The sequence below is a fragment of the Macrobrachium nipponense genome, chromosome 2 (genome assembly GCF_015104395.2).
Source record: "Macrobrachium nipponense isolate FS-2020 chromosome 2, ASM1510439v2, whole genome shotgun sequence".
Lineage (NCBI taxonomy): Eukaryota > Metazoa > Arthropoda > Malacostraca > Decapoda > Palaemonidae > Macrobrachium > Macrobrachium nipponense.
In genome coordinates this window covers 39,234,469-39,248,624 of record NC_087201.1, presented here as the reverse complement: position 1 = coordinate 39,248,624, position 14,156 = coordinate 39,234,469, and the positions used below count along the sequence as shown (strand labels likewise).

General features: G+C 35.3%; 1 protein-coding gene across 1 annotated transcript in view; it reads left to right on the top strand.

Moving 5' to 3' along the window:
* LOC135221165 (anillin-like) overlaps positions 1–14,156 on the top strand; it is a 286,604-nt gene that overhangs the window by 58,126 nt on the left and 214,322 nt on the right. Inside the window, exon 7 of the mRNA XM_064258989.1 lies at positions 2,900–3,041. Coding sequence (XP_064115059.1) covers positions 2,900–3,041 — 142 coding nt within the window. The remainder of the gene's footprint in view (positions 1–2,899; positions 3,042–14,156) is intronic.

Genomic DNA, 14,156 nt, shown 5'->3' with positions numbered 1-14,156 from the left:
TCTCCTCTCTGGGATTTTCTGGTGGTAGAGAAAACAAGGTTTCTGTACCTGTTAGTAAGCTGTGTAAGCTACTTAGTTAAGGACCTGATCTCTTACATTAAAGATTATTGGCGACTCCCCTAGCTAGCCCAGTACCAGCAAGTGCGAGAAGGTGTTCAGAAACACTCCCTACTGGCATTTTGGTGTTTTAGATGAGCTTAGGACATTGTGACAGTAGTCAGTTCTACAACTCATGTGAAAACTCAGCAAATAAAAGCATGATTCTTGGCATTTTAGTAACTTTTTTCATGCATGGTTGATGGAGTGTCTGCCACTTCAAACTACTACAGCCTACTAAAGGGATCTCACCCACAGTTTTCAGACTATTCCTCTGTAACCTGTGGTGGTTTGCTTTTGCAACCTAGGCTTGTAGTAAGCCCCAGTTTCTTTTGGACAGTAAGCATCTCACCAAAAGTACTTGCTGGACTGTCTGTAGATGTAGGTGGCTACTCAGTTGAGAAACTACTCCTAGAGTTTTTGGTGACTATCCATTCTTCCTTTCAAAAGGATCCCAAAACTTGTGCCATTTTATTCCCCCAATTACCCCTGTAACCACCAGTTAATGACCTTGTTACAAAGTGCAACAACTGACTTTAACTTACACTGGTTGGTACAAGTATGAAAGGCTCTTTTACATATATACTTTGGAAAAATATGATTTAGAAATATATTTTTATGAATAGCTTCATCATATTTGATCTGCCATTTATGATATAGTCACACAATAATTTATCTACATGAAGTAGTTGTAGTAGTGATCTCGAATAAGAAATTTAACAAAAGAAATGAGTTTGTGTCATGTCATAAAAGGTGGGTAAATTTTTACTTCCAGGGCCAATAAAGCTTTCTTAGTGAAGTATGATCATGTATAGCATTTGTTTGTTTGTAGCTTCTTGAATTTGCCATGAAAAAGTGGCAAAAACAATGCCATGTCATTGTCAAAAGTCAGTCATATTGGACGTGTTTGAAATTATAATTTTGGTGATGCAAAAAACAACTATTTTTGTGGCTTTTGTCCTTGAGTGTGGAGTATTGCCTGTTTATTTGATTGCATGGATTATACAAATTATGGTAGTTCTATGTGAAAAATCTTTAAATATGGGCTACAATTGTGTATTGCCATCAAAGCATTAAGTTACTGGTTACTAAACATAAATTGTGAATAAGCAGTTGAATTTTTATAGGTAGTCTATATACTCTTTACTATACAAATAACTTTTTTTTTTATAACAGGTGGGAATCATTCACCTGAAAAAGACCCTGCAGAAAGAAGTGTTCAAGAACGAAGAGCAATTTTTAACAAGAAACAGGGTAGTGTACTTATTCCCCAAAGCACCATTTGACAATCAGTTTCCTCTCAAGGTACAGTTTGTTTTTAGTAGTTTGGTTGTTTTGACAAAAACAGTGAATGAACAGCAGTGATTAGATATTAATATGAGGTTCTTGCTTTTTTCTCTTGATATTTACCATGAACATACTACTGAAGATTGAACATTGGGTTTAGGCTGTTGTGTTAAGGCAGTTAGTATATATTCTTTTTGTTTCACCGATTACAGTAGCACTTCAATCTAACAGATACTTTTGGTGTCGGCCTTTGTGATTAGTAGCAAAGATCCTACATATATATCATGCACTTTAATAACTTTTAGAAATCTTGTAGCTAACAGCAGTTCCACATAGTTATTTGGTTCCAACTGTAAACTAATCTGTAGTTTACACTTAACATTCAATTTGAACAAAATATTCCATATCTAAAATGGTAGCATAAGGAAAAATAATCATAATGTGGCAGCTGATAAGTACAGAAGTATAAGTTGAGGTTCGTTAAGTTGCATGTTTCAGGATTGGTGTTGTTTCTCAGTGATGTAAACTAATTATTCACTATAGCCATTGTATTTCTTTCTATAATGCTACCTGATGTTCCTGATAAACTAAGTAGTCTGGTTATAAAATAATCAGAAGCAAAAATTCATTATTTGGATTGAATCTTACCTACTGTTAAAGGTAGCTTATATCTTCGCACTGTTAGGTGTTATCGACAATCAAAATAAAGTAAAATAATGCTTGGCTAATGTACGGTATTGTGCTTGGTTTCTGCTTTCGTATTATGTCACTTACAACATGCTGGGATGAAAGCGTCAGGCTGTATAGAAAAGTCTGTGGAAACTGAATGTTTCGGTTGTGCAAGATGTGGGCTATGTGTTAGCCAAGCTGTGTTTAGGCACGTGTGGTTTTCTTGATGTAAAGATGAGTGATCTTATGAGAGGATGATAATTTTGGGAAGTATCGGAAGATGCTAAAGGCTGATAGATTATGTAAACAATTCATTAGAGCACGCCATAAGCCTTCTGGCTTGCTTCCCAGCTCCTCCATTAGAGCACGCCATAAGGCCTTCTGTCTTGCTTCTTCCCTCCTCCATTAGCCAACCTGACAGCCCAGGTTGAATCCTCTCTCACTCCTGCTGTCTTCTTTTGCTCCCTATGTGGTTCAGGAGAAAAATAATAGGTAATTAAGAAATATTCTTCTTATTATTTTTAGAAAATCTGTATATATTAGGGGAAGAAATACACACCTGCCCAACAGGCTTTAGGTGACCACTCCCTTACCACAAGGGTTAATCCCATTGACCATCAGCTCAGATATCAGAGCGACAAGATGGGATTAGCAACTCTCAAGAAAACAAGAACAGCCATCACATACATGACAACTCAACGAGAAGTAGTTCCAGAAGACTGCTGGGCTTTGACCCAGGCTGACAACCCAAACATCTCTTGAAAATGGGCCACAGATAGGGGCTGAAAGTATCACGAGTGTGGAGTAAAATTAAATGTAAATACTTAAAAGTAAACATGTTACACAGTGATTTTGTAGGTTTCTTTTTCAATCTTCAGAAGAAAACTGAAAGAAGTTTTTGTTTGGTTCATTCTGTGATATCTTTGCTGACATTCAGTGGTACAGTAATACCTCAATCTTATGTGAGGCTAGGTTCCAGAACCCCTCACGTAAGTTTGGCACGGTCTTTCAAAAATGCTAATAAATGCTAATTGTTTCTAAAGTTAGAAACACTAAATATGACCCTAATCATGCTACCCATGTATTAAGGTAACTTTTAACTGAAATTAAGGTTACTGCAATTTCACTTGAAAGTTAGCTTAATACATCAAACCCCTTTAAAAAAAAAAATAGAAGTTATGGTGTCTATGTTTTAGAATGGCACATTTCCAGTTGTAGACAGTAAAGAGAGAGTGTGGGAATTACTAACCTGATAATTGCAAACACTCCTCCACCTGTTACATTAAACTGACATATTTGACAGCTCTGGTTTCGAGCTTCTCAGTTAAACAAAAGATGAAGGAAAGGATGTTTTGTTTATTTAAAAATTCTATCAAATACAAATTTTGTAATTACAGTTATATTATTATTGTTATTTTGTTTAAAAGAATGGCTGTATTTAGCATATTGATTTTATATAACTTGAGTTTTATTCTAATTATTAATCGCTTTTGTGGCTTAGCAATATTTACATGATAACTGGCCAATATTCATATTGGTATTGAACCTTTTTTTTTTTTTTTTTTTTTTTTTTTCTCTCTCTCTCTCTCTCTCTCTCTCCAAAAATCACAGCACACTTAATTCTTAAGATTAGGAGTTCATTTTTGGCTCCTTTTTTTGTCATTGCCTGAAGTTTAGTATGCAACCTCAGATATGGAAAAAAAATATCATTATTATATATAAATTATTGGAATATATGACAGCGAAAAAATTTTTCATATAATTGTATACAAATGGCGCTGTGAGCAAAAAAAACGGTTAAAAAAACTAATGAGTTAATTATTTTTTCGTTGTAGTGTACACTAAATTGCGATGATTTTGGTATATAACAAATTGTAAAATAATCAAAGCAACACAGAGAAAATATTATCACAATATGATGCATGAATTCGTAACGTGCAAACGGCAAAAAAAGTTGTTTTAAAAAATTCACTATAAATTGAAATATTATGCTAGAGACTTTCCGTTTGTTGCAAAATGAAGGTAATTGATTGAATATTACTAGACTGTAAGTGTTGTAGCTTACAATTGCAGTTTTCGACCATTTCGGTTGAGTTAAAGTTGACCGAAGGTCGAATTTTTTCTATTTATCGTTATTTATATGAAAATGTTTCAAAACTGATAAAAGTTATAACCATGGGTTTTTTTATTGTTGTATTCTACATGACATTGCACACATTTTCATATATAAAACTTTATGTAACGGCTAATATAAAATGGTGCAAACATTACGACAATCGGACGAAAAAATTTTGATTTTTTCGGAAGAGTTACCACGCGGACGTAAGGATTCTCTCTCTCTCCCCCATAAATTCACCATAAATCAAAATATTGTGCTAGAGACTTCCAGTTTGTTGCAAGATAAAGGTAAATGATTGAATATTACTAGAATGTAATAGTTTTAGCTTACTTACAATTGCATTTTTTTTTACCATTTCGGTCGAGTCAAAGTTGACCGAAGGTTGAGAAATTTTTTGGCACACATCGTTATTTATATGAAAACATTTCAAAACAGATAAAACCTACAACCAATGGTTGTTTATTGTTGTATTCTACATGAAATTGTGCAAATTTTCATATATAAAACTCTATGTAACAGCTAATATAAAACGGTGCAAACATTACGACAATCAGACAAAAAAAATTTCTGTTTTTTTGGAAGAGTTACCGCGCGGACTTAAGGAAAAAGTTTTTTTTTTTTTTCATAAATTTACCATAAATCGAAAGATTGTGCTAGAGACTTCTAATTTGTTGCTAAATAAAAGTAAATGATTAAATATTACTAGAATGTAAAAGTTTTAGCTTACAATAGCGTTTTTCGACCATTTCGGTCGAGTCAAAGTTGATCGAAGGTTGATATTTTGGCACTTATCGTTATTTATGTGAATATATTTCAAAACTGATAAAAGCTACAACCATGGGTTGTTTTTGTTTGTATTCTACATGAAATTGTGCACATTTTCATATACAGGCCGGTCCAACGGTGGGTTACGACAAGGGTTCCGTTCTTGAGACCCGCGTCGTAAGCCGGAACATCGTCAAAAATCCTAAGAAAACCTTACATTAATGCTTTGGGTGCATTGAAAACTATGTAAACTGCATTCTTATGGCATTCTTCATCAAACAAACCTTCAAATATGGATTATTTTACCTTTTTGGTGTCATATTTTCATCTCACAGATGTGCGTTGTAGGCGTCGTAACCCTGGAAATAACGTCTATTGACAAGCGTCATAACCTCGGAACGTCGTAAGCCGACACCGTCGTAACCCGGGGACTACCTGTACTTTAATACTTTATGTAACGGCTAATATAAAACGGTGCAAACATACGACAATCGGACGAAAAAATTTCTGATTTTTTCGGCAGTTACTGCGCAGACAGAGAAAAGTTTTTTTCATAAATTCACCATAAATCAAAATATTGTGCTAGATACTTCCAATTTGTTGCAAAATTTAGGTAAATGATTGAGTATTACTAGAATGTAAGAGATTTAGCTTACAATTGCGGTTGTAAGGTTGAAATTTTGGCACTTATTGTTATTTATATGAAATATTTATAAACTGATAAAACCTACAACCATGGGTTGTTTTTATTGTGTATTCTACATGAAATTATGCACATTTCCATATATAAAACTTATGTTACGGTTAATATAAAAAGGTGCAAACATTACGACAATCGCCACAAAAAAAAATTTATTATTTTTTCGGTAGAGTTAACGCGAGGACGTAAGGAAAATCATAAATTCACCATAAATCGAAATATTGTGCTAGAGACTTCCAATTTGTTGTAAAATGAAGGTAATAAATGATTGAATATTACTAGTATATAAGAGTTTTAGCTTACAATTGCGTTTTTTCAACCATTTTGGTAGAGTCAAATTTAACCCGAACGGTTGAAATTTTGTCACTTATCAATATTTATACGAAAATATTTCAAAACTGATAAAAGCTACAACCATGAGTTTGTTTTTTGTTGTATTCTACATGAAATTGCACACATTTTCATATATAAAACTATGCAACGGCTAATATAAAATGGTGCAAAAATTATGTCAAAGTGACGAAATAATTTCTGAGATGTGTCGCTGATGCCTTTTAGTGCGAGAAGGAAGAAATTCGCACTTTGCGCGCCTGGGTAACGATTGTAAACAAAACAACAGCTTGATCCGTGAACTCCCAGCATCCCTCAAAGTGCGTGATTCAAAAGTTTTCACCAAGTAGGCCTATAACTGTTTCTGTGAATTTAAAAAAAAACTTTTTTTGCGTCGACGTTTCACACGTCAATTCGGCACCCAACAGACAATTTTTGTCTACGTTTGGGAAGGGTTAATACAAAGGATGCAGGAATGTTTTTTTATTTTTATTTTAAAAAACCAGGGATTCTGTTGACTGGTATACCTGAGTCCATGCTCTTGCAGGGTTTGTCGACTGATATACTGGTGCAGTAGAAGCCCCCCCATTAATTGGGGAAGATGTGTTACCAGACACAGACACACACCCCACCCACACACACCACACCACACCACACACACAACCCCAATAGTTAAAATCCCCAAATAACTTATAACCCCTACTTAAGTTTCTCAGTGGAATGTTAATCTATTTTTCTTTACTAGTTGACTGACAACAAAACATATATGTTTGTTTTTTTTGTCATCCAAAGATGTATTATCTTTAGCATTTTTAAAACTATGAACTCACACAATCAGTGTGCATATGTGTTAATGCCAATTTGTTAATGAGGACTTTTCCTGAGAGAGTGATTTTTTTAGTATATCCTCTGACTGCCCAGTTGGCAGCACTAGACATACTAAGATGGCAACACTCCCCCACCCTTGCTTTCAGGTTTCTTGACATTTGTGATAGCCTCACCCCTCCCCCTCCCTCCAAGTTTTTCTTTGCCAAAAGATCGGGGTTTCCTTTATTTTTACATTAATATGATTGATTTATAAACTAAAATCTTATTCAAATCACTTTGGTATTTTCTTTAATGAATTGCTATTATTGCTGTTTACATTAACCCTCTCGTGATCTGATGAGTGCACAGATAACGCGCCGGGCAAGTCCATATGAAAGTTATTTTCTTGAAAAAATTCACAACAAAAAAACATGTCGGTCATAGAAAACATAGTAGACACCATTGGGTCGACATGATGAATATCAAAGAAAACGCAAACCCGTCGCCGCTAGCTTACTTAAAACTATGATACAAAACGCCAGTATAAGTAGATTAGAAAATCTGAAAATTGAACTCCATAAAAAATTAGGATTTTTTAATCTATTACAGCTCATTAGCAAACACATTTATAGCAAAATTAGTGCTTCCATGTAAAAGATTAAATATTTCTACACAATTTAGGTATAAAAACAGACTCCCCAAACCTAATTATTAAATTTTCATATTTCCAAAAATATCTGATTTGTTTTCTTTACAATTTCACGTTCATCACATCGTTTTTATTATTTCTAAACCTACGTAAAGATGTTCTGATTGCTTTAGGAAATAAGTCAATCATTGGCCAACCTAATAACACTAACCAGAAGCGTATACAGTGGTCCCCCCGTATTGCGGGGGATGCGTACCAGACCCCCCCGCTAATAGTTAGAATCCGCGAATGTTTGGAACCACCCCCCTCTAAAAATGCTCATAAACTATCTTGAACATGCAAACACCAAAGTATCCCTTAAAGACCATCCTTCATCAAATATACATAAAATATCCTATTATGGTTCATATTAATCTTTGAAATATTATTAATACTATTTTAAAGTAAATCTTACATTTTATGTTTATAGTACAGAAATACATACTATGTGACGTACTGAATGACTTAGTTACGCATGTGAAAATAATTCAGTCCCCCCTTAAGTATTCAGTCATGCACGTTTTCTTTCATACTGTTACTATTTGAGACATCCATTTTCTTTTTACAAGGGAAGTGAAATCACAAATACCAAAAATTTACTTAAAGTATTAATCCTACATCAAATATACCATTGAATTGGTATTAATAATATCATTTTAAAGTAATCTTAAACATTTTACCATTAGAAATATATAAACAGCCAATAGCAGAGAGAGAGAGAGAGAGAATGTTATTGTTACTGTTTAATCTCATTAACGTAATATTATTTGTAAACTAGTACTGTATATTATTATTTTACCATAAAATGTAGTATAATGTCCTAAAGATATAGTACTTATACATACACTTCCAGCCCAAACTGAGGGTGAGAGTTACCACTAGCGCATGCTAGTATCTTGTGTGAGAGAGAGAGAGGGAGAGAGAGAGAGAGAGAGGGTTGTCCTTATTTAAAGAGTGAAGTGGATAGATTATTGAACTTCTTTAAAATACTATCACATAATGAATTTTGAATATAGTTATATTACTATTATTATTATTATGCAAAAATATTAATAAACATACACATGTACCTTAGAAATTCTCTCATCTCAGTAAAAGAGAGAGAGAGAGAGCGAGTGAGTTTACATTATCCTGAGATACGGCAACACAGTTTGTTGGACCCCAGCCAACTCGGCTTGCTACTGGAGTTCCAAGAGAAAGACGCGGGGTAAGTGCATTTTCTTTTCATTCTTACGTAATTTCTTTTTATTTATAAACTAAAATCTTCCTAATTCCCACTTTAGTATTTTCTTTAATGAATTTATATTATTGCTGTTTACATTAATGATATTTGAAAATTAGTAAATCATCATCCAAAAAACACATCGCTTTAAGAGAGAGAGAGAGATTATCGTAGTACGTATTTGCAAATACTTTCACATATGATTTTTGTAATTACAGTTATTAGTTACTTATTGATTATTTGAAAATATTAATAAACATATTATGCTATATGTACCATAAAAATCTCTCATCTCAGTAAGAGAGAGAGATAGAGAGAGAGGAGAGAGAGAGAGAGAGAGAGAGAGAGGGTGGAAATTTCATGAGCAGTTGATGGCAGCAACAAATCAGCTCCTTCCCCACCCCCTCCGGGTCACTTAACTTGATACGTATGTCTGAGTTTTAGTACCTGGAGTTAAGAGAAGAATCTGACTGGGATTTCCTTCATTCTTCCATAATTTTTTTAAATTTATAAGCTAAAATCTTACTAATTTCACTATGGTATTTTCTTTAATGAATTGATATTATTGCTGTATAATTAATATAATATTTTGAAAATAGTAATCATTTATTTATTTATCATACAAAAAACATATATCTTTGTAGTAGAGAGAGAGAGAGAATTATTATTTTTATTATGTGATATTTAAAGCCTTATTAAACTTAACTTAATACAGTATTAATCAAAATTAATATTTGAAAATTAGTTAAATCATTTTTTGTATCATAAAAATGTATTTAGTCATGAAAATAAACATCAAAATACACTAATTAGTGATTATTTCGTCGGAAAATTCCGCGAATGGCGAGTCCATCCGCGAATAATTTCTAGATAGGTTCCAAAGAAAAATCCGCGAATGTGTGAGTCGCGAATCGGAGAACGCGAATACGGGGGGGAAAAACATGTCAGTTTATAGTTCGGACATACCGAATTTTACAAAAAAAAACTTTTCCATGCCTGTGTTCTTTTCAGCCCAGGGGAGGAAAAAGTCGTATAACCTTACACCTTATGTTTTCAGCTTGTGCACAAGAAGGTTAATATTAATATTTGAAGATTTATCAATTCTTTACATATCATACAAAAAAACATACATCTCGGTAAGAGAGAGAGAATTATTATTTTTATTTAATATCATTTACTAATCTTATTAAACTTAATGCTATACTGATCAATGTTAATATTTTAAAATAAGTAAATCATTTTTGTGCATGTACTATCTTTTCCAGAGAGAGAGTGAGAAAGGGCTGAACTAAGTATCTGTCTATCTATATATATATATATACATCCATTTCTCATTTTACCATATGGCAGAGGGAGAGAAAGAGAGAGGAAGGAAGATAAAAACAATAGTATGATCAGGATTTGGCAACATTTGTGACATATATGACAGGTTGCCCTCCCCCCTTGTTTTACAGCTTAAACAAAAGATGTGGGTGTTGACATTTGTTTCTTGAATTTTAAATAACTTACCATAATGCATAAATATTGTAATAAAGTGTGTTATTATTATTATTTGAAAATTAGTATATTTATTATTAGGTAAATTATTTATACAAAAACATACGTAGACACAAAGTTTTCTCTCATCTCAGTAGATATGAGATAGGAAGAGAGAATGAGAGAGAGAGAGATAGAATTATTAATTTTATTTTATGTTATTTAATCATATTAAACTTAGTATTATTTGAAAATTAGTAAATAATTTTATATGATAAAAAATGTATTTAGTCTTGAAAATAACATCAAATACAATAATTAGTGAATATTCCATGACGTAATGCTTGCAAATTACCAATTTTTTAAAAAATAATTTATAGATAGGCTCTGCAGAAAAATCTGTGAATCGGTGAGTGTGAATCTTGAGAATGCAAATACGGAGGGTTGACTGTATACTGGTATACAGGAAGGCTGAAAATTCAAGCGTTGTTTGTATCCTGGTATATTGGTATAACTGGTCAAGGCCGGGTAGGTCCATCATCAGGTATCATGCTGGTACAGTGGTCCCCCCTTATTTGCGAGGGATGTGTACCAGACCCCCCGTGAACAATTGCAACCCCTATAAAAATGCTTTTTTTTAAACTTCCTATTTTGTTAGTTAAAACTCAAGAAAACCCCACTTAAAATGTTCATACCTGGTTTTTTTAAATAGTTTTATCACAAAAAGTGCATTTTAAGATTAAATTGATAAAAAAAACAGGAATTTGTGGATATTTCTCATAGAAAAATACCACGAATATTGCAGGGAAATGTTCTAGAGAGAAAGCCGCGAATGCGTGAGTCTGCGAATACAGGGGGTCCACTGTATTTTTTTCTGTGGTTTTGCTGGTATTATTCTTCTTTTGTCGACATGTTTAAACCTCCTCACTTGTCATCGTTGGGACGAGTTAGCAGAGGAACTGGAACACTAGTGTCTTGGCAGTATTTATAGTGATTCAGCTCAAGTGCTGATTTATTGGCTGAGCCAGTCTCAGGTGAAGTCTAGAATCCGCATGGAAGGTTGCAGTTCTTCTCGAGTGCAAGCGCTTGGGTATTCCTGGGGTTGGGCGCTGGAATTCCTGGCATCCTGCTGATATTCCTGATTGGCTGGCATGTTCATGGGACTATTCGCAGTCATTCTTCCAATCTTATAATTGCAGCAGCTGTAAATGACATCAAATTACTATAAAAAAAAAACAAAAAAAAACATAAAAGCTGTAACAGAACTGGTACTTATACAGTATATATACTGTATGAAATGAATATAGGTGGTCCCCGGTTATCGGCAGGGGTTCTGTATCCTGGCCAGGTGCCTATAAAGCGAAAGTCGCCATTAAGCGAAACATGGAAGTCTAAGGGAATAAAACATACTTATGGCGCCGATAAGCGGTTATTGGCACCATGAGTATGTTTTACTCCCTTAGACTTTCATGTTTTCGCTTAATGGCGATTTTCTCTTTATGGCACCCCTGATAACTGCTATGGCATGCCATGGCGGACGGGTGGCTTATGGTGCCAGTAACTGAATGTGGCGCCATAAGAAATCTTTATGTTTAATTAATATTTTTGAAAACCGCCATAAAACTGAAGCACCATAGAGAGTGAAGCAGCCGATAACCAGGGACCTCCTGTAATTGTGTATCATGTAGTATTCTGTAAAATAAAACAATGAAGCCAAATTTAGGGAGGGGAGACTTATTGCTTTAACGTTTGAGTATGAACTATTGAAACCCTGGGTAAGGGGTGATATCTGCAGATGTGGATGCAGATATTAAGAAATTGTCAATGCAGATTTATAAAGATATGCTGATGCGGATGTCCTGTACATCTCTACTTCAAACCCCTCTAGCCAGTACCATGTCTTCATGGAGAGAGGGAAGGGGTGAACTGATATACAGTATTATGTCTATATTAGATGATAGTAGAATCAATATATTATATATATAATACAGTATAAATGGATTTTGTAAGTGAAATAACATTTTGTTGATATCTTTTTATCATAAAAATTTCTTTAGTCTCGAAAATAAAATGAAAGTACAGTAATTAGTGAATATTGCTCCTGCGGAAAAGAAAAATTGGCTAAGTAGCAAAAGCTCCATAAAAAAATTGCAGTTAGCTGAGGGTGTGATTACTGATCAGCTATCTAGCAGGGACCCACTGTACAACAGTTTAGTAGAAGAGATTGTGGCCTTCTTCCCACTCAGATGGCCTTCAGGTTTCGAAGCCCTTGTAGGACTGCAGAAGGAAATGAAGCATTGTTGGGGTTTGCTATGTTTCTTATCATGCAGCTGTGTTTTGGAGCTGGTTAATTCTCTCGTCTTTGTACAGGACAACTCGCTTCAGTTCAGCAGGTCTTGTAATTTACTCCCTCCTCTACCACAATATAAATGTTTCTATGTTTATGTTCAGCATTTCGTTGCAAACAAAGCAGGTGGATCCAGGCCTAGTTCTAGGTCTGACGCCCACTCTTTGGAACTTACTGGACAGAGGGAATCTCCTTTACCCACCAAGAGTTGACTATAATGAATCGACTGCTGCAACAGCATTCTAGTAGTCTTTTGGCTCGACCTGTGGTTGACTACAGTTGGCAAAATTTCTTCTACTTCAATGACTCGCATTAGTGAAGAGGCCACTTTTCTTAGACTGTTGCAGTCCAGAGGAACAACTATTTCTTATTTAGCCCACTTAACAGTAGGCATGTGAGCTAATTGGGTTTTGAAGAGAAGAGATGCTACTCTGTCTAAGATCTCCAAATCTGTTGGGCCTGACTCTGGCATTCCAAGGTTAATGAGCAGGCGGGTTATCAACCGAGTGCCTGTAACCAAAAATCACTTACAAGTTGAAAGTGCCTGTGATTCGCATTGTTATGTGGTTTATCATCACCAACATCTACATTAGCCAAGTACTGTAAAACCGAAATGCCATTAACTGATGCTGTCATTAACCAGGGACTCCCTTTAGAGGCGGCAGTGGACAGACAAAGAGTGGACAGTGATGACTGTCTGGTCCATCAGGCAGTTATTTGGCAGTTTTTTGGAACCGTTCACATGCCACTATTTCTAGCTAAAGCTCAGTCTGCCTTGTACCCATCTGCTGAGAGATTTTCAAAGCTGCAGTTGGTCCTTGCAGGGGCTGACAGCCTTCACCTACACCTGTTAAGTAAGCGACTTGGCAGCGTCCCTTTCAGTCCATCCTACCATACCCATGAGAGAAGGCAGAGGCAGGGTGAGAGGAGGGAGACACTAGTAAGAGACTCCCCTCCCTACTCACTGCTATTAGGGGGAGCCTTCCTGGTAAGCCATTAGTCAACATGGCAGCAGCATGGAATGGAAGCCTGGGTAGTAGGTGTTCTGTAGGTTGGATATCTATGTACTCCCCTTTTGAGTTTTCTCCTCCCCTCTCTGGCTGTTCATTTCATCAAAGGACGTACGTTCAGTGGTCGCCCAAAGGGCCTGGGTCTTCAAGAGGAAGTGAGGCAATGATGGAAAAAGGAGCTGTGGAAGTCGTGAAGGATCGATCCACAGGTTTCAACAGCAGGATCTTTCTAGTACAAAAGGCATCAGGGACTTTGAGACCGGTCATAGACCTGTCTTAAGCAGAAGCACTTCATCAGACAGTGTTCAAGATTTAAATGTCTTGCACAGTTCTAGCAGCTATCAGGAAGTCTGACTTCATGCTGATGATAGATCTGAAGGACACCTTTCCAAGATTCCAATCCATCTTCAGCTCAAGGTGCTCTGCTTCAGCCTCTCTGCAACCCCCCACGGTGTTCACAAGAGTGTTCACTCTGGTTTTGATCTGGGCTCATTCACAAGGGATATATACGAATCTTCACCCTGGACAGGTATCGCTATTTTGGTGCCCCTTTAAAGGTTTGTGGGTCGAGCTCGACCCAAGCGCCCAGAAAAATTTTTAAAAATTCAAATACTGTAGCTATGCTGTACATTTTAATTTC